The sequence below is a fragment of the Grampus griseus genome (genome assembly GCF_964374135.1).
Source record: "Grampus griseus genome assembly, chromosome: 2".
Lineage (NCBI taxonomy): Eukaryota > Metazoa > Chordata > Mammalia > Artiodactyla > Delphinidae > Grampus > Grampus griseus.
The window spans coordinates 139666874-139685968 of NC_139018.1; the positions used below are offsets into that span (position 1 = coordinate 139666874).

The 19095-nt window shown below is 52.6% G+C and overlaps 1 protein-coding gene across 1 annotated transcript; it reads right to left on the reverse strand.

Moving 5' to 3' along the window:
• Nucleotides 1–352: 352 nt before the first annotated feature.
• IDH2 (isocitrate dehydrogenase (NADP(+)) 2) lies at nt 353–17931 on the reverse strand. Its single transcript, XM_082647482.1, has 11 exons — nt 17690–17931; nt 8607–8698; nt 7446–7611; nt 5654–5814; nt 5426–5569; nt 4325–4461; nt 3986–4137; nt 2368–2480; nt 2097–2194; nt 1914–2006; nt 353–1435 (listed from the first exon to the last, which is right to left on the reverse strand). The coding sequence occupies exons 1-11, from the start codon at nt 17802–17804 to the stop codon at nt 1348–1350; spliced, it is 1359 nt and encodes a 452-aa protein (XP_082503608.1). The 5' UTR covers nt 17805–17931; the 3' UTR covers nt 353–1347.
• Between the last annotated feature and the right edge of the window lie 1164 nt (nt 17932–19095).

Sequence of the window (19095 nt, forward strand, 5' to 3'; positions counted from 1 at the left end):
GACTGGGCTTCAGAGGCTGTGCCTTCTGGGGAGCTGCCAGCCCTTCGTTACTGATGGGGAAGAGGCCGGAAACCTTGAGCTTCCCCCCAGGAGTTGGGCCAGCCAGAGTCATTACGCCAGCTTTTCCTCCTAGAGCGCCGGGAGTCCAGTGATTACTGAGGAAGAGTGGTCTTAGCGCAGAAGGCAGCTGTCAGTGGAGGTGGGCAGCTGAAGCCCATCTCAAAGCTACCAAGGCTCCCAGCTATTGGGTTTCAGAATACGTGAGAGCCCACCCAAATGTGGGAAATGGACTTTGGGTTGCCAAGTATTTATTTTCTCAAGTCAAGATGACACAACTCGGGAATTCCCTGGCTGTCCAATGGTTAGGACTCTGCGCTTTCACTGCAGATCCTGGTCAGGGAACTGAGACCCGGCAAGCCATGCGGCCAAAAAAAAAGACACAACTCTTCCCTAGGACATTTTAACACCAGAAGTAGAACATAATCCCCGAATAAAGGATAGCCCTTTAAGTTGGATCTGTTTAGCTTTATAGCAACTTCATAAACTTACTTTTCCAAGTTTTGCCACAGAATGGTGAAGAAGAACCCAAGTCTGGGACTCACTAGCCTGGACCACATGGGGGCCGCACTCACAGGCCCAGGCCTGAGTCCCCGGCAGCCGTGGGGAAGAGAACTGAGGCGGCCACTGTGTGGGACCTGTTTCGAGGACTGAGAAACGCAAATAAAGAGGTCTGGGCACGTTTAGAAAGTTAAAACTATCAAAGGAAAAAATATATATATATAACCGTACTCTATCGGAAGTGACAATCTCAAAATGGAAAAGAGGATACAGAAGCCAGGTCGTGCTAGGAAATTCCAGGGAACCCACAGGCCTTCTGCCTGGTCCCCTCCCCCCGGTGGCCCCCTGACTGGACAGAGGCCTGCTGTGACCCAAGGCACCCCGGGCAGCCCCCGGGGGAATCCGCCAGCCCTTTGAGGGCTTCTCCCTCTAGGCCCCAGCTGCCTCCTTCCCCTCAGGGACGAACACAGCAGACTGTTTTGTGAAGAGCTTTTTAGTAGCTAAATACGGCACCATGTGTTCCGAGGGCAATATAAATTACAGTATGCAAAACATACCACTGGCTGAGGTAAAACACACCGTTCCTGCCTCATGTCACCATGAGGGGAAACACACAGATACTTTTAAAAACATCTTGCTTATAAAAAAGAGTGTCCCCGAGAAAGGCCTCCAAAGAGGGGGTGTGAGGCTCACCCTCCGCTGCGGGGGCATGTCGGGGTTGGGGGGGACCTGTGGCCACCCGCTCGGCCCCAGCCCGGCCGCCACGGCAGCCAGCAGCGCTCCCACCCGCTACTGCTGGCCCAGAGCTTTGTCCAGGTTGCTCTTGATGGTGTCCAGGAAGTCCGAGGTGTTCAGGAAGTGCTCGTTCAGCTTCACACTGCCAAGAGAGCACCTGCACGTGAGGGCCGCTCCAGCCGGGCCCTCCCAGGGCAGAGCCTGAGCTCAGGCATCCGGACGGCAGCCCCCTCGTGCGGTCACGGGGAGGTCTACAGGCCAGAGGCACCTGGAGCCAACGGTCAAGAGGCCACAGCAAACTCGGCAGGAACCCAGTAAGGCCTGTCTTTGCTTTTCCAGGTGAGTGGGCAACTAGGTACAAGCTCTCTGGGGAGAAGCTGGGAGATGGGTGCAGCAGGGGATGGAAACATTCTGAGCAGCTAGCCTCAGGGATTTGGACCCACTCGCTGCGCCTGGTGTGCGTAGGCTGGCCCGAGCCATCCCCCAGGGCCATGGACCTGTCCTGCCCCCGGCAGCTAAGTTAACTCAGGAGGAGGCCTCTAAGAAGGACCCTGGGCTTCTTTCCACCTGACCCCGAGGTCCCAGAAGGCCAGCCCTGCCCTCTACCCCAGGCCACCCACTTGCTGAGGCCATGGATGCAGCCCGCCAGGTCCTTGGTCATGGCTCCACTCTCCACTGTCTCGACGCACACCTTCTCCAGGGTCTGGGCAAACCTGCAGGGGACAGGGCAGAGTGAGACCCCAGCTGTGTGAAGCCAGGGCCCATAACCTGCCCAGATCCTCAGGCGCTCCTTCTGCACTCACCTGATCAGGTCCTGGTTTCCGTCCAACTTCCCCCGGTGCTCCAGGCCACGCGTCCAGGCAAAGATGCTGGCGATAGGGTTGGTGCTGGTAGGCCGGCCCTGGGGGAAGGGGTCACAGGGGGATGAAGAGCCAACCAGCCAACAAGAGGGCCACCTGGACACAGCTGCCCACCTCTAGACTGACAGGACCAGGCCCGTGCTCCCAGCCCTCAGGGCCAGTGGGCTCGGGCCCCGGGGGCAGATGGTCATGAGGCCACGGTCCTCGCACTCACCTTCTGGTGCTCCCGATAGTGGCGCGTGACCGTCCCATGAGCAGCCTCAGCCTCAATGGTCTTCCCATCCGGGCAGATCAGCACGGACGTCATCAGGCCAAGGGAGCCAAAGCCTGGAAAGTAGGAAGACATCCTCTCGGTGCCGGCACCTTTCCTCAGGCCACTGGGGTTGAGCCCACCTGCCCTCCAGCTGTTGTAGCTGCTTCCTTGCTGTGTCTCCACCCACCCCCACCTATAACTGGGAGAACAGAGACTGTTTCAGGCTTGTCTACAGTTGTCCTGGGTCTCCAGGGCCCAGTACAGGGCAGAGGGGCACTCAGAGGTGGCTGTCATCAGCCTGTTAGCATAATTCTGCATCCCCTACCTCCAGGTGCCCCAGAGTCTATGGTCCCCCCAGGGCATAAGATCCCCCAAAATTCTGCCCACCCACCCTGGCTGGTGACCAGGAGGCTCATTCAAGCAGAAAGAATAAAGCCTGCAGCCAGCTGTTTCACAGTGATCACTTTATCTGCTCTTTCAGGCCACTTTAAAGCTTTGTGATTTATTTCCAAGATTTCCCAAATCCAGATGTCAACCTTTTCTGTGGCCAAGGTCTCCTAGTTTTCAAAAGCACCCCCACAGCACCAAAATAAGAATTCTGAATGCCCAAGAAAGAAAAAGTGGGCAACTTCTAGAGGAAAATTATTTGTGTAAGAATTTTTGCTGTTGGGGCAGAGGAAGGGGGAATCCCTTCTCCATTTGCACCTGGGACCTTCACACTCACCAATCTTCATACACTTAAGGGTACCTTTCACGCCTTTCTCTTGTCTGCTAGGGCTTTTCATGCTCCCATCCTAGATGGGAATTGTTCTAGTGAGAGGATCACACCAAACTTTTCAAAATAAAGTCAAAGGTTTTTATAAAGCACTGAGACCCTCTGCCTTTTCATCACAACCTGGCGTGGGCCTCACTTTTCTCCTTATCAGGAGCTAGACCTCGCCCCCTCTCACAGAGCCTGGTTTCTCTTCCACTCGCTATGGATACATGTGGCCTCCTCCCACTCTTTCCTGCTCTCATTCCCAATACAATTGGGCTATTTCTTTCTGTTCTTCCCTAACAGCTTCACGCAGGCTTTCTGCTGCAACCCAATTTGTGTTTCAGGATGCTCTGGGGCCTGGGGGTTTGCATCATCCCCAATATTCTCCTACATCCAAAAGGTTTACTGTGCAAAACAAATTCTCTGTAATGTAAAGAGCATCCGGTTGTGCTTACTCCCCTTTTTCTACTAGAGCCAAACCTAGTCCAAACCTGGAGCCAAGCAGAGTCACTTGGCCCTTTCATGGACAGGAACAACCTCAGGGCTAACACATCTAGCCCTTTAGCACCTGAATTCCTACGTCCTCCTTCCTCTGGAACGGCAGCCCTAGTAATACCCCAGTCCAAAGCTAACTTAGGATCCTTCCTCACTCAGACACCAGGGAGCCCCTGGCCCCTGCTGTCCACAGGAGACTCTGAAATGAGCAGGCAAGCCCCAGTCCTGCTGCTCCGCTAGAGAAGTGTTCTCCCCGAAGGAGAAAATCCCCCCAGCTAGGGAAAATCAACAGTCCATCCCCGCAGGGAGCAGGTGCTGCTAGCGTACCCTGGGCCAGGATGTCTGATTGCACGTCTCCGTCGTAGTTCTTGCAGGCCCACACAAAGCCGCCCGAAGACTTGAGGACCTGAGCCACCATGTCGTCAATGAGGCGGTGCTCGTACCAGATCTTATTCTTGTCGAACTCAGTCTTGTAGTGCCTGGGAGCAAAAGGGCCTGTTGTGGGGAGAGAGCGGGAGGCTGACAGGTTGGGGATCCCTCCCTGAGCCTCAGAGCTGAGACAGATGCACTGGGACAGCCATCTCTCTGGGTGGGTAAGGGCGGCTGAGGGGACAGGGAAGAAGGGCCATGGCGTCCCTGAGAAGTATTAAAGGGAGGGGCCATTACTTCTCAAAGATCTCCTGGAAGATGTCCTTGAAGCGCCCGTCATAGGCTTTCAGAATGGTGTTCTTGGTGCTCATGTAGAGTGGCCACTTCTTCTGGATGGCATACTGGAAGCAGCTGTGCGCAAAACCCGAGATGGACTGCAGGGAGAGAGAGGTCCCTGGTGTGGTCCCCCAGGGCGGGCCCAGGCCCTGGGAACGGCATCCCTTCCCTCCACAGGACCCTCGCAGGCAGCCGGGGTTAACCCAGCCTCCCTGGAGTGAGCATCTATTGTTTCTACTGGCCCAGCATCCCCCTCCCAATTTCTGGGACGAAGTAGCCCCACCAACTGCTTTGGAAAGCTACCACCCTCCCCACTTCTTAGACCATATGGCTGGGGTGGGGCTAATGCCCTCAGCCCACCTGCCCGTCTCTAGACTTGATAGTGTGTCCTGGGCTTATCCAATCAGAGCCCTTCCTCCCCTGGGCCTCCATGATTGGCTCAGAGATGGCCATGTGACCCAGGCCTGTATTTTTGCTGGAATCATGAGCAAAAAGGCTCTTTTCCGGGACCTCCCTGGTGGTCCAGTGGTTAAGACTCCACACTTCCACTGCAGGGGGCATGGGTTCAATCCCTGGTCCGGGAACTAAGATCCTGAATGCCACAGTGCAGCAAAAAAAAAAAAAAAAAAAAGGCGGGGCTCTTTTCTGATAGGGTAGCCAGGCTGGCAGCAATAAGCCTGAAGCTACTGGTGGCCACTTCTTCACAGCCTGAGAGTGAGCCCAACCACAGAGGAAAGGAAAGCCAAGAGGTGGGGGTAGGGAGGGGAAGAAGTGCTTACCCAGTTTGCTGTAAGCCAAGAGCTGACCACCAATGTGCCCCCAAGGACGCACCCGAGAGGGAGTGCAGGAATGGTGGGGAGCACAAGCACCTGGCTGGGCAGGAGTGGGACAGCCCTCCACACCGGGCCCACCGCAGGGCCCTCGGACACACCTAAGATGCATTTGCTCTCAGGCCTCAGACCTTCAGGCCACCGATGCAGGAATAGTCAGAACCACCAACCCGATGTGGCTGGAGATGGAGAGACAGGCGTGGGGGGAGGGAGCCGGGGAGCCGCTGCTCACCTCATCCGTGTTGTACATGCCCATGCCCACGCCACCAGCGGGGAAGCTGTACACCTCCCACTCCTTAGCTCCGCTGCCGTCCTTTGGGGTGAAGACGATCTTGAATGTGCCAGCCCGGTCAGCCACAAAGTCTGTGGCCTTGTACTGCAGAGGTGAGAGGGTGGCTCAGGCCAAGTGCTCCAGATGCGGGACCCAGGCCCTTGGAGCCCCACTCCCACCGTGGCCGACCTGGTCGCCGTGGGCGTGCCTGCCAATGGTGATGGGCTTGGTCCAGCCAGGGACGAGGCGTGGGATGTTTCTGCAGATGATGGGCTCCCGGAAGACAGTCCCCCCGAGGATGTTCCGGATGGTTCCATTGGGACTCTTCCACATCTTCTTCAGCTTGAACTCTATGAGGACAAAGATGAAGTGGCCCCACTGCAGCCCCCACCTTCCAACCAGAATTTGAACCCCAAGCAAGAACACAGATGGGGGTCCTAAAAATCATCTGCGGGGAAGCAGCAGCAGAGTCTAGAGTGTGCACGTGGGCTCCCGAATCAGATTTCCTGTCTTCAGGGTCCAGCTGTGGCACCACCTCTGACTGTCAGCCTTAGGCAAGTGGCTGAACTTAAGCCATAAAATGAAATTGCTGATAAAACACCTGGCCTTTTGGGTTGTCGTGAGGATTAAATGCATGCATGTGTAAAGTACCTAGAACAGTGGCTGGCACATGGTAAGGGCTCTGTCAGTTATTTTATATATATACATATATATATATATATATATACACACACACACATATATATATATACACACACACATATATGTATATACATATACATATATATACTTTTTTTTTTTTGGCTGCACCGGGTCTTAGTTGTGGCACGCGAGATCTTCGTTGCCGCATGCAGGATCTTCAGTTGCAGCATGCAGGAGGATCTTTAGTTGCGGCATGCATGTGGGATCTAGTTCCCTGACCAGGGATTGAACCTGGGCCCCCTGCATTGGGAGCATGGAGTCTTAGCCACTGGACCACCAGGGAAGTCCCCTCTGTCAGTTATTATTATTCCCACATCACACTTGGACATAGCTGTCTGATGAACCTGGCAGTGTGCGGCCTCACTCCAGATGCTCTGGTTCTAGCCCCAGCACTGCCACTCACCGCTGGGTTCAGCCTAAATTACTAAGACTGTGACCCTCTACTTCCTTGTCCATAAAGTGGGGATGTATGAATCCCAGGGTTCAGGAGAAATCAAAGAAAACCAGCTGAAAGAGCTTAGCACTAAAATGATTCCATACCCTGAGGTCGGGAACAACCTGCCTGACAGGAGGAGGCCTGCAGAGTTTGGAGATGTCTTGAAGGTTTCCTTAAGGCCCCTCATACTGCAGGAAGTGGGGAGACAGAACTCTGCAAGTTCTGAAACCACCCTTTCTTGAATTTCCCAAACCCGGATCCTTTACCCACACACTGGTGCCATTTCATGGAACCCTCGAGAGCAGCCCCCAGAACCGAGGACCAGAGGCCTGTCCAAGCCTGGTGGGGCACCTGAGACCGCTCCACGGCCACAGAGGCAAAGGGCAGACCTGCAGTGCCAAGACAGTGGCGGGACACGAAGGACGTTCCGAGCCTCTGAAGGACACAGGCCTGACACCCAGCACTACCCTGGACAGAGGGGGCCCCAGAGTCTCTCTGTAAACCTGCCTGCAAAGCAGTCCAGGAGGCCAGGGGGGCAGGCTGCCCAAAGAGGCTGTCCTCACTGTGACAGTGTCAGCATCAGCTCTGTGACCAGTGACACCCACACTGGCCAGAGCCACACGGCACAGCAGAAACACCACCAGCCTGGGAGCAGGGGACACAGACCCTGGCCCCAGCTTTGCCACCCCCAACTGTGGAACCCAGGCCAGCCCTCAACCTCCCCTCCCCAGCCTCCTCCACAGGAACCTTGGAGGCTCCGCTGTGTGCTGGGCATTCGCAGGGAGACCAGGGTCACTTCCCAGCCCGCACTGTCCCAGCCGCCCGCCCCCGCGCCCCTCGCACCTTCCACACGGGCCTCGTCAGGGGTGATGGTGGCACACTTGACAGCCACGCTGTACTTCTGGGTGGCCAGCGCGGAGTCGATGGTGACCTGATCATTGGTCTGGTCACGGTTTGGGAGCCCCAGGTCAAAATACTTGAGCTGGACGTCCACATGGGGCAGGATGAGCTAGAGACAGACGGCCGGGGCCTGGCATCAGCCCAGATGACTGTGACTCGGGGTCATGTGGGGACGGTGGCAGGGGACACCCCGTCAGGGCAGGGAAGAGGAAAGGCCAGCGGTGGGCTGGTCAAAGCTGGCAAGAGGCCGGGGCTCTGGAGAGAGGCCGGCAGACCAGGCTGCAGCCCCTCGGAGGGCTCATCCCCTAGCGTGGACCACACCCCCCCTGCGGTGGCCCATCAGTTCAGCCAAACCCCAACTCCAAGTGCATCTAGGGTTCTCTATACAGCGGGTTCCCTCTTCATTCCCACTCAGAAGTGGTGATTCTCAACCTTCTTCTTGGGGACAGGCACATGGACAAGGTGCTCTCCCAGGCAGACCCAGCCCACAGCGACTTTGGAGAAGCCAAGCAGCCACCCTGGGAACCGTCTGCCATGGTGGCTCAAACATATCACTGTCCTCCAACAGACCCCACGCCACAACTCGCGATGACATCCTTGAACCGCTAAGGAAAGGTTAATGATGTGGTCCCCCCGCACTCCGGCCCTGTTCTTCTCTCACTCCCTCAAGGGTGCACATAGGAATGTAGGAGATCAAGATGATATATTCAACTATACTCCAATAAAAAATAAATTAAAAAAAGGAAAAGAAGAAAGTCCCGAAGGATAGTCAATTCATGCTGAAACACGAGTTTGAAAAAAACAAAACAAATGAAAAAAACAAAAAAACGACATGATACAGGGTCAGGCTTGAATCTGCACACAGTTTTGAAAACATGCTGGCTTTGGCACGAGCACGTGACACGGATGGCTGAGGACAGTCCCCTGCCTGACGTCTTAAGAGCCATGAGTGGTCTGGACATGACAGAAGGGTGGACGGAAGGGGAAAATCAGGACTGCTCCTGCCCACCAGGGTGACGGGTGAACCCTGGGGACCCGAAGTGGGGACTGAACACTGAGCCCGGCCGGCCATGTGGAAGGCCGCCCACTTCGGGAGGGAACTACCTTCTCCTTGATGAACTGCCAGATAATACGGGTCATCTCATCGCCGTCCATCTCCACCACTGGCTTCGCCACCTTGATCCTCTTGTCGGCATCTAGGACCAGACACACATAGCACATCATACCCCTCGGGAGGCTGGTGGGGGAGCCCCTCTCCTCTCCGGCCAGACCCACCCTTCACCATGGAGGGAGGAGTGTCAGCCAGGGCCCAGCTGCCCAGCATTCACTCCCCCTCCTGCAGGAGCAGCCCCGGGACCACCCGGGGGGAGCTGGATCCCCCGCTGAGTCTGGCCAGCTGGGACTAGCCAGATGCCAGCCTGGCCAGTCAGATCCTTTCTCCTGGAACCTGACAGCAGAGGAGACCAACACAGAGAATGAGAGCCAGCTGGGGTCACCTTGTCAAGCAGCAAGCCGGGCAGAGGTTGCCTTCGGCTGCTGCCACCCAGTTCCCCAGGGTAGCCTGGAATCCCCTCTTGTCCAATCCCTGCAATTCCATGAGCTACCCCGTGTCCTTCCAAACACTTCCTCTGATTGTTGCTTGCAACCTGAGAGCCTGAGTAACATGAAGTGAGCAGGGAAACTATATAGATCACCTCCCATGGGCCTGAGGGTGTACCACACCCTTCACATTTAATCCTCTGAACCACTCCCAAGGGGAGTACAGTAAGTCCCCTACATACGAACCTTCAAGTTGTGAACTTTCAAAGATGCGAACATGCGTTCGCATGTCCAATCATGTAAGTTAGCTCATGTGTCTGGTGTACATTGTCACATGCTCGCATCCTCTACAAGTGGGTGTGCTTTTGTGTACTTTACTGTACAGTACTGTATAGAGTGCAGTAGTACAGTATCTTTATTTCAAGCCCAGGATGTGAATGAGTGAAACTGCTGCTTGCCCTCTGTCTCCTATTGCTGCCGATCCTTCGGCTCTACCATGTCCCACCTCCTCTCCCTCCTCCAGTCAGTAACTCTTCTTGCCTGTTCGCTCGATGCCAGCCCCTGGATGCCAGCTGTTGTACTGTACTACCGTACTTTCCAAGGTACTGTACTGCACTGCAAGATTAAAAATGTTTTATTTTTTGTGTGTCTGTTTGTTTTTTATGTATCATTTGTGTGAAAAGTATTATAAACCTATTACATTACAGTACTATAGAGCCGATTTTGTTAGTTGGGTACCTAGGCTAACTTTGTTGGACTTATGAAAAATCGGACTTAGGAACGCGCTCTCTGAAAGGAACTCATTCATATGTAAGGGACTTACTGTATCATTATCTCCACTTTAAATGTGAGGAAATTAAGGCTCAGAGAGGTTGTCAGCTCACTGCCAAAGCTCACACAGCTTGAAAACAGCAGATCCAGGAAGATCCACACCTTCCTTGATGGGCACCTGGGAATGGAATGCAGAAGCCCTGATCCACGCAGGCTCAGGTCCGCCAGTCCTGCCAGAGATGCATCAAAGGACTGGACGAGTGACTGATCCAGGCCCAGGGAGATGGTAGAGGAGGAAACAGGAGCTGGTGGAGGCTCTTCAAGGAAAGTCTGACTCATGAGAAAAACCAACAGTCTGGGAAGTGAATTCCAAACAAAACTCAAGAAAATCGTCCACGGGACTTCCCTGGAGGTCCAGTGGTTATGACTCCGTGCTTCCAATGCAGGGGGCACATGTTCGATCCCCAGTCAGGGAACTAAGATCCCACATGCCGTGGGGCACAGCCCCAAAAAAAAGAAAGAAAATGGTCCATCCAATTTATCAGTGCAGGCTGCTGTGGGTGAGGCTTATTGACCCTTAACCTGCAGCAGGGGCACCCAAGCACCAGCATGTGCCTCTGGCCACAGCCTTGGAAGAAACAGCAGCTGAAGAGCACGGCAACAAGATCTATGTGAAACCTACAACCCTGCCTCAGTCACCCCAGGAAGTGTCACCTTCTGCTGAACCCCAGATGAAAGCAGGGCCCTGTCCCCAAAGGGGCCCTGCTCAGCCCTTACTTAGGGCCCATTTAGTCTTATGTTACACACAATCCTTACAGATGTAGCTATGGGTCTTTCAACTCACCGAAGATTAGACACAGCAAATCAGAAGAGGGTACAGGATGAAAACCCCAAGTGACATCTGCTCGGCTGACAGCAAGGGACAGAAGCCTGTGAAAAGCAGGCCTAGAAAAATGAAGAAGCATGGCTACCTAGGCTCATGAAAACAAAAGGGACCAAAGCCCAAAAGACCCCAAACACATCACTGTCCTATGAAACACACCACTGCCATGACTCATGATGACATCCCAACCCGCTAAGAAAAAGGTGAATTATGTGCAGCAGAATAACTCACTTTCCAGAGATGTGCAAACAGATTTTTGTTTTTCTTAATCTAATAGGGAAGAAAAATGAGACCCAGGAAGCATGGCTTGTGTCAGGGTCAGGATAGGCCTCACCTGTGTCCCAGGGCCCTGGCTCAAGTGCAGCCTCTGGACGCTTTTGTGGGCCATATGTAGAGAAGCAGAAAGCAAACACAGACTCAAAATATTTCATTCCCCAGAAAACATGGTGGACACGGCTGACACCGCTTCAGCTCTTCCCAAGATGCAGTGAGGACTTTGGACCCAAGCTACTAAATTCCTTCAGCATTTCTGGTCTAAAGCTTGAGTGGAAAGGGCTTTAGGACCTACAGAAAGTCTGTTGGGCTGTTGCGAGCTAGCTTAGATTTTAGGAGCATCTTCTATGAGTTAATGTGATGAGAGCCAATCAATTTTTTTTTTTTTAATGTACCGAGCCTACGGTAATCAAGTTCCCTAAGTAGAGACCCATTTGGGGCCAGTCCTAAAGGGTTCAGCCTCAGCCTGGGCTCTGCTCAAGCTTTGGGCTTCAGGCACAGCAGCTGGTGTCTTTGGACACCACACTCCTCGATGGGGGAGCTCAATATCAAGATCACAGCAGGCAGCCTTCCCAGTTGTGTATGCAGGTGTCAAACCCTCAGAGACCACAGGGCCCACTTATTTACAACCAGGTGCTAAGGGTAAGCACCCCTTCCTGAAACACCTAAACACAACAATGCCTGTCCTCAAAGAGTGAGTATGGAAGGGAAAACCTATCAGTAATGGAGAGAGCAAGCAGCGCTGTTATCAAAGTCAGGTGTGCAGCCTCCCTCAAAGCAACTTCCCAGAGGAGCCGAGGACTGGGGGCAGTGATGTGAGTCATAGCAGCAGAGGCTCATTTTGTTTGGCCCAGGTCGTAGGGGTTTTCTTTAATGTTGATTGGTGACCAAGGCTTAAAAATCAGGCAATTTTAATAACAACAAAAAAACAAATAACCTGATTAATAAACGGGCAAAGGACTTGAATAGATATTTCTCCAAAAATGGTCAATACGCTCATAAAAAGATGTTCAATGTCACTAATCATTAAGCAAATGCAAATCAAAACTGCAATGAGATACCACTTCACACCCATTAGGATAGCTACTATCAAAAAAACCCAAAAAACAAAAGACCAAAAAACATAAAGTAACAAATGTTGGTGAGGATGTAAAGAAACTGGAACCCTTGTGCATTGCTGGTGAGAATGTAGAATGGTGCAGCCACTATGGAAAACAGTATGATGGTTCCTCAAAAAAATTAAAAAATAGGGCTTCCCTGGTAGCGCAGTGGTTGAGGGTCTGCCTGTCGATGCAGGGGACATGGGTTCGTGCCCCGATCCAGGAAGATCCCACATGCCGCGGGGCGGCTGGGCCCGTGAGCCATGGCCGCTGAGCCTGCGCGTCCGGAGCCTGTGCTCCGCAACAGGAGAGGCCACAACAGTGAGAGGCCCGCGTATCGCAAAAAAAAATATATATATATATATATTTGTATACCCATGTTCATAACAATTATTCACAATAGCCAAGAGGTGGAAGCAACCCAAGTGTCCACCAACAGATGAATGGATAAACAAAATGTGATATGAACCTTCAAGAGGAGAATAGGACTCTGGGAACTAACCCAGGAAGTTTAAGAAAAACTTTCCTCCAAAAAGTTAAACTATGTTCATGATTCCAAGTTTTTTTTCCAAAACTGGGCTGCCCACCACTTCAACATGGATGTACTTGCTTTGAAACTAAAAAAGGAAGTGCTTCCATGTTTTAGTGATGGATCTGGACCTACCTCAATAGCTTTTGCCGCTTGTTCTTTTGCTTCAAACTCCACAAAGACAAATTCTCTTTGGATCACCAGTAGACTTATAATGTGGTATACTTATATAAACAACATCACCACCTTTCCCAAATACTTTGTTTGTTTGTTTGTTTTTTGGAGCAGAAGATCTTTTAATTAAAAAAGCTTCTCTGTTATTTTTAATTACATGCATTATTACTTTTGGTAATTACAATGCAGTTAAACAGCAACAGAGGATTATTTAACCCATTCAGTCAAACTGTGGACCTCATAAGCTGTAACACCTAAAACAATTCTCTATCAGCATATGATAAAAACTTAGGGTGCTTGCTCCTATGGACACTTTATGTATTACCCAAATACTTTTTCAATCCAGCTGTGATTAACATTTTTGGGAAATAACTCATGATAAATTAGAAACAGTATTAAATATGTAAGGATTTAATAACTATATCACCTAAGCTTTTCACAATTCCTATACCTTACTCAGAAGGTCAATAGATTTTAACTTGAATATTTTTTTTAATGTGCTATATACAGACAATGGGATCTTATTCAGCCTTAAAAAGGAAGGAATGCTGACACACTCTACAACATGGAAGAACCGTGAGGGAATTCTGCTAAGTGAAACAAACCAGTCACAAAAAACCAAATACTGTCTGATTCCACTTATATGAGGTACCTAGAGTGGTCAAAATTATAGAAACAGAAAGAAGAATGGTGGTTTCCAGGGGCTGGGGGGGAGAGGAGGAAGGGTAGTTGTTTAATGGGTACACAGTTTCAGTCCTGCAAGATGAAAAAGCTGCGGAGATCGTTGAACAACAATGTGAATGTATTTTACACTGCTGAACTGCACACATAAAAATGATTAAGATGGAAATTTTTGTTATGCATTTTTTACCACAATAAAAAATAAGAAATTAAAAAATTCTTTAATGTTTAATTTAAACCAGTCCCCGCACCAAAAGAAAAAAAAACACCGAGAAGATTTTACATAAAAATCCAGTCCCTCTTGAAGAATGAGTCGCTTCGTCCCACTGAGCCCACGCTCACTCCTGGCAAGGATGAAGGATGGGCTGGTATGAGGACAGCCTCTCACTCCATTCCAGGCCTGCCACGTGCCCTCCAGAGTGCCCCAAGGCATTGGAGTTTGAGACCATGTCTGTTGTTTAGCCACTATGGTGGAGACATCCACACCGTCTGCCCCTCTCTGGGAGACAAGAGGTGACAGGTTACCTGAAATTCAAAGAACAGTGGCTGGGCCTCCCTGAAGGCCTACTAGGGACAGCCGCCATGATCTCTTCAGATGACAGGCTGCACAAACACTGTCCTCTTGGCCAGGGTGTGGGATGGAATTACATCAGTCACAAGAGGCCCATTAGGCCAACCCCTAGCACCGAACACCAAGTAAGGATTTCAAAACCCATCCCCAGGGACTTCCCTGGTGATGCAGTGGATAAGACTCCACGCTCCCAATGCAGGGGGCCCAGGTTTGATCCCTGGTCAGAGAACTAGATCCCACATGCATGCTGTGACTAAGAGTTTGCATGCCACAACTAAGGAGCCTGCATGCCGCAACTAAGGAGCCCTGGAACCGCAACTAAGGAGCCCGCCTGCCACAATTAAGACCCGACACCACCAAATATATAAACATTAAAAAACAAAAACAACAAAACCATCCCGGTTTCAGTATCTACTTGCTGCTCAAGTAAGTAGACCTAGCCTCCAGGCTAGAGGTTCCTCCCAAGACAGCCACCCCTCCACCTCCCTGTCTACTTAACTGAACTGCTTTCATCACATTCCTACCCATGCTGCTGTCAGCAGAAGAGAGGCTGCTCAGCCAGCATGGCCCAGAAGAATGTAGGGGGAAGCCCCCAATTCCAGAGGGCTCAAGAAGGCAGGGCAGCAGTTCTGGAAGAGACTCTAGTATTTTCTTTGGTGTCATCCTTCACTCCTCCCTTTCTCTCACACCCACATCAAAACCACCAAAAAACCTCTACTGGCTCTTCCGTCAAAATTCATCCAGAATCCACCCACCCCAGTACCGCCACCACGGTCAAAGCCACCATGCTCTCTTGCCAGATTCTGACTAAGGCCTCCTACCAGGTCCCTGAAGCCAGAATGCTCCTGTTAAAATGTAAATCAGGTCACAACACTCCTCTCAAAACCCTGTAAGGCCGCCTCTTTCACTCAGAGAAGGCCAAAATCCTCAAAAACGGCCTACAAGCCCCCCATGACCTCCACTGTCTGACCTCATGTCCCATCACTCGCCTTCTGCACTCTGAGCCAGCCTTACTTTCTGCTTCTCCAACAAGCAAAGGTGCCCTCCTGCGTCGTGACCTTGGCACCTGCAGTCCTCTCTTCCCCTGAACACTAAATGGCCTGCTTCCCTCACTCCCTCAGTACTGCATTCAGTGGGGTCTTTTCTGGCAGCCCTACCCAAACTTTCACCCACACCTTCCTTGCTTATTTGTTCTCCTTAGTTCTTGTCTACTGTCCGTCCCCACATTAGAATTTAAGTTCCATAGGGCAGAAGTTTTTGTCTCTTATTCCCAACTCTGTCCCCAGAGTGTCCCTGGCACAGTGCTTGGCACATAGTAGAAGCACAATATTTGTTGAATCCATGAATGAATGTCAAGTTATGGTCAATTCAATCTGTGCTAAGGACTGCTCTGCCATAACCTCCTCTTTGGATGAAAAGTACTCCTTCCCCTCCCCCATCCTGGGATGCATTACCACACAGAGGTCAGTGAGTCCTCACCACAAAACTGCACCAGGAGTAGCTCACAGTTTATCATGTGTTAATATTTGCAATCCGCTGGCATTTTAAACATGATTTACAAAAGTGTAAACTCCAGGGCAGGCCACAGAGGCTGGCTTCCAGTAATCAGACAGCAGTGTCCAGCACCCCATCCTGGAATCAGTGAAAGAGGCCTCAGCCTCACACAAAGGATCTGGAGGCAGGCCCCAAGCCTTTCTAGAGGCTTTTCCTCAAAACCTACTGGGCCTAAACACGACTACCCAAAAATAGCTCTGATGGGATAGCTGTGGTCTTATCTGATGTGGATGAAACAAGGCTCAGTGGAGAACACACAACCCTACTGGTGGGTCTGCAAAACTGAACAATCATTAAATAATTTCCTCTGGAATCTAAGAGTGCAGGCAAATCACCAAGATCTGAAAAGTTAAGGGACAGGGTGAGGAAATGAAGAAGTTCCCAGACTAGGAGTTGAGCCAAGGAAGGATAGATAATTCTCCCACTGAGCAGTGTCCCTCACTTCCCCAAACTAACTTAATCAGAACCACCACCAGCAGTCGCTGGAGGCCTATGAGTTGCAAAACTAGAAGGAGACACATGTGGGAATTACCTGGCAGCAAAAACACAAAAGTATTTTAGCCAAAGCATATTCTTTCCTTGTCATCAAGGGGAATGCCAAGTATTCTGTCTCCAGCAGTGTTGCCAAGTAACAAGCTAGCAGAGGTCACAATTGTACAGTCTCATGTCCAACCAAGTTCTCCTCGTTAATAACCAACCCCACTTGGGGGCTTCTGGAAGGACCTGAAACTGACTGCTCTTTTCATGTGTTATCAAAATTCAGGCCTCAAAGGGGCTTTTCTTGTTTGTGTGGGGTTTTTTGTTTCTTTTTTTACCATCAGTGCAGAAAAAAAAAAGGGGAGAATTGGAAAATGTATCTAACTTCCACCATCTTTTGCTGAACGTGGTGCCACATGGGAAACTTTTTTGGGACCTGGGGACACTTAGAACCTCGAGTTGCAGGGCCGACTCCTTAGAGATAAATCTCATGAGTAGAAAAACAGAAATGCCCCTTTCTCCTTGAAAGGGGAGGTGGGGTGCTGGGGCTCTTCTCAGCTCTGGTCAGCTGCTCCCACACTAGGTTAAAGATTACCTACTCTAGCAGTAAGACCAGCTTGCCTGGGCCCCATCCCCTCCTCCTCACTCCAGGGAGCTGCTGGCCAGGTCAGGATAGGGGGTTCCGTGGCAACAGGCATTCGACAGAGCTAAGGGACCTACATCGTTCCCTGTCTCTTGTAGCTGGCGATGGAGAGCCAGGGGGCCGACCAATGCCAGACCTGGCAGCCTGCCTTGGTAGTGGAAGTTCAGGCTAACTCTTGCTTATTATGCCCTGCTTATTAAGACTATTGTCTTCTCTCCTAAGCAGGAAACTAAGGGTATCACAGAAGCTGTGACGAACAATTCGGGAAAGTGACATTTTGGCGCGGCTGTCGGGTCTCCCCAGTCGGGTGAGCGCGGCAGGGCCAAGGAGCAGCTCAGGAGCGGGCTGGCGAGAAGAGACAGGTCAAGCCAAGGAGAGGCCCCAGGATGGAGCTTCAAGTGGGTCGACAAGGAGAATGGGGGCGTCCAAAGCGAAAATAAAAAGGAGACTCCTCCAACTCTCGCGTAAAAGGCTCCAAAAATAGCTGACGAGGGCCTGACAGCGAGGAGGGATCACTGCGCGCCCGGGTGAGAAGGCAGGGGAAGTGGATACCTCCTCCTTCCCCTCCTTTGTCTGAGCAGGGACCGCGCCGGGACCCTACCTCACTCGCGTGGAGCGGGCCAGGCGCTCCAGTACCCACTCGGTTGCTTTGTCTCCCTCCAGGGTCGCAGGACGGGCAGAATACGCTCCGAGCCCGGGATACCCCCCGCACCCCCTGCAGGAAAATCTGGGGGCGCAGGGCAGCAGGGCCGGCATCGCCCGGGCCACCAGTTGCCACCTTCCTTCAAGTCCTCCCCCCGCCCCCCGCGACTGGCACGGCCTGGAAGGTGGGGCAGGGGAGCACGTCCCCGTCCGCCGGCTCTTTATGTGCCCTACCCCGCCGTCCCCGGCTCGCGAGCGTCCTGGGTCGCGCTCGCTGGTCCCCACCCGGAAGGACGCCGCGTCGCGGTACCAGGCGCGCACCCCGCCCGGACCCTCCTCGTGGCACTCACAGTGGCGCCGCGGCTGCTCTTGCAAGTTGGGGGCTGTTAAGGCTGCCGGCGCCCAGGCCGGCCCGGAACCGGAGGCTCTACAGAGCAAGCGTACAACCCGCAGGTAACCAGCCATCCCGAGCGGGTGAGGGGTCGTACTGGCTGGCGAGCGAGCGAACGAACCGGGGTAGGCGAAATCTTAGCGCCGGCCACTGCTCCCAGCTGCCTGGCGGCGGGCTACCTAGGCCTGCCAAGCGCGGGCTGAGCGGTCAGGGCCGGGGCGGGACTGCCGGGGCCCGCCACCCTATTGGGCCTCGCCGGGAGGAGGCGGGGCCGGCAGGGGCCGGACTCCTCCTTGGGCCCTGCACCAGCCCGGACCCCGCCCTCGCGCCCGGCGCGCGCGTCTCTGGGCACCGCGGAAAGCTCAGCGCTACTGAGGTGAGAGGGGGGTGAGACCCACCGGGACCCGGGAGCTGGGGGTGGGAACTGGAGGATTAGGGGAGCCGTTAGCGAGGAAAAACCCTCTCTCCAGGATGCCCTATTTAAACCAGAGTATCAGTTGCTGACACATCAGCTTAAGCCCCAAAAGGCAAATCTGAACAAACTCCTGCGTCCTTCGCGTTAGCTGGGCTGAAACTCCAAGGCGCATTTAACCAGTGCGCGTTCCGTGTTCTTGAACTAAGACCGTGGTCACCTCGGGTCTCCTCAAATTCGCTCTCAGATCCTCCTATCCCCTCCACGCGTTAGGTAGACTGACGCGAGTCAAGAGTTGAAATCCCAAGCTTCCCTGGTGGCGCAGTGGTTGAGAGTCCGCCTGCCGATGCAGGGGACACGGGTTCATGCCCCGGTCCGGGAAGATCCCACATGCCGCGGAGCGGCTAGGCCCGTGAGACATGGCCGCTGAGCCTGCGCGTCTGGAGCCTGTGCTCCGCCACGGGAGAGGCCACGACAGTGAGAGGCCCGCGTACCGCAAAAAAAAAAAAAAAAAGAGTTGAAATCCCTCAGCTTCTCACCAGAAGGTCAAGCTGCTAGTCCTCGAAGTCATTAAGCATAGCCAGAGTCTGTTTCCTCCTTTCCGAGATGGGAACTATAACAGCAACAGGGCTGCCAGGAGACTTGGGTGAAATAACGTTATGTTAAAGACTTGGGACACACCCTGTGCTCAACGCAACCAACGATGCTTGTCAGACAGTACTCAGGCAAACGGTTCCATTTTTTGCCTGCTTTCATACAAAAGACAATACTGATTGGTTCTGCCATAAACAGCCAAAGTCTCTCGCTCTCTCTTCACTCATCTTCTTGAAATGAGACACCAGTTGGGGCTGGGTTTTATTTAGAAAAATCTGACCCCAGCCCCCACTTTCCCAGCTACACCAACCCGGTCGAATGCTAGCCACCTCTTTCTGCCCTGTGTTCCCAGCTCTCCC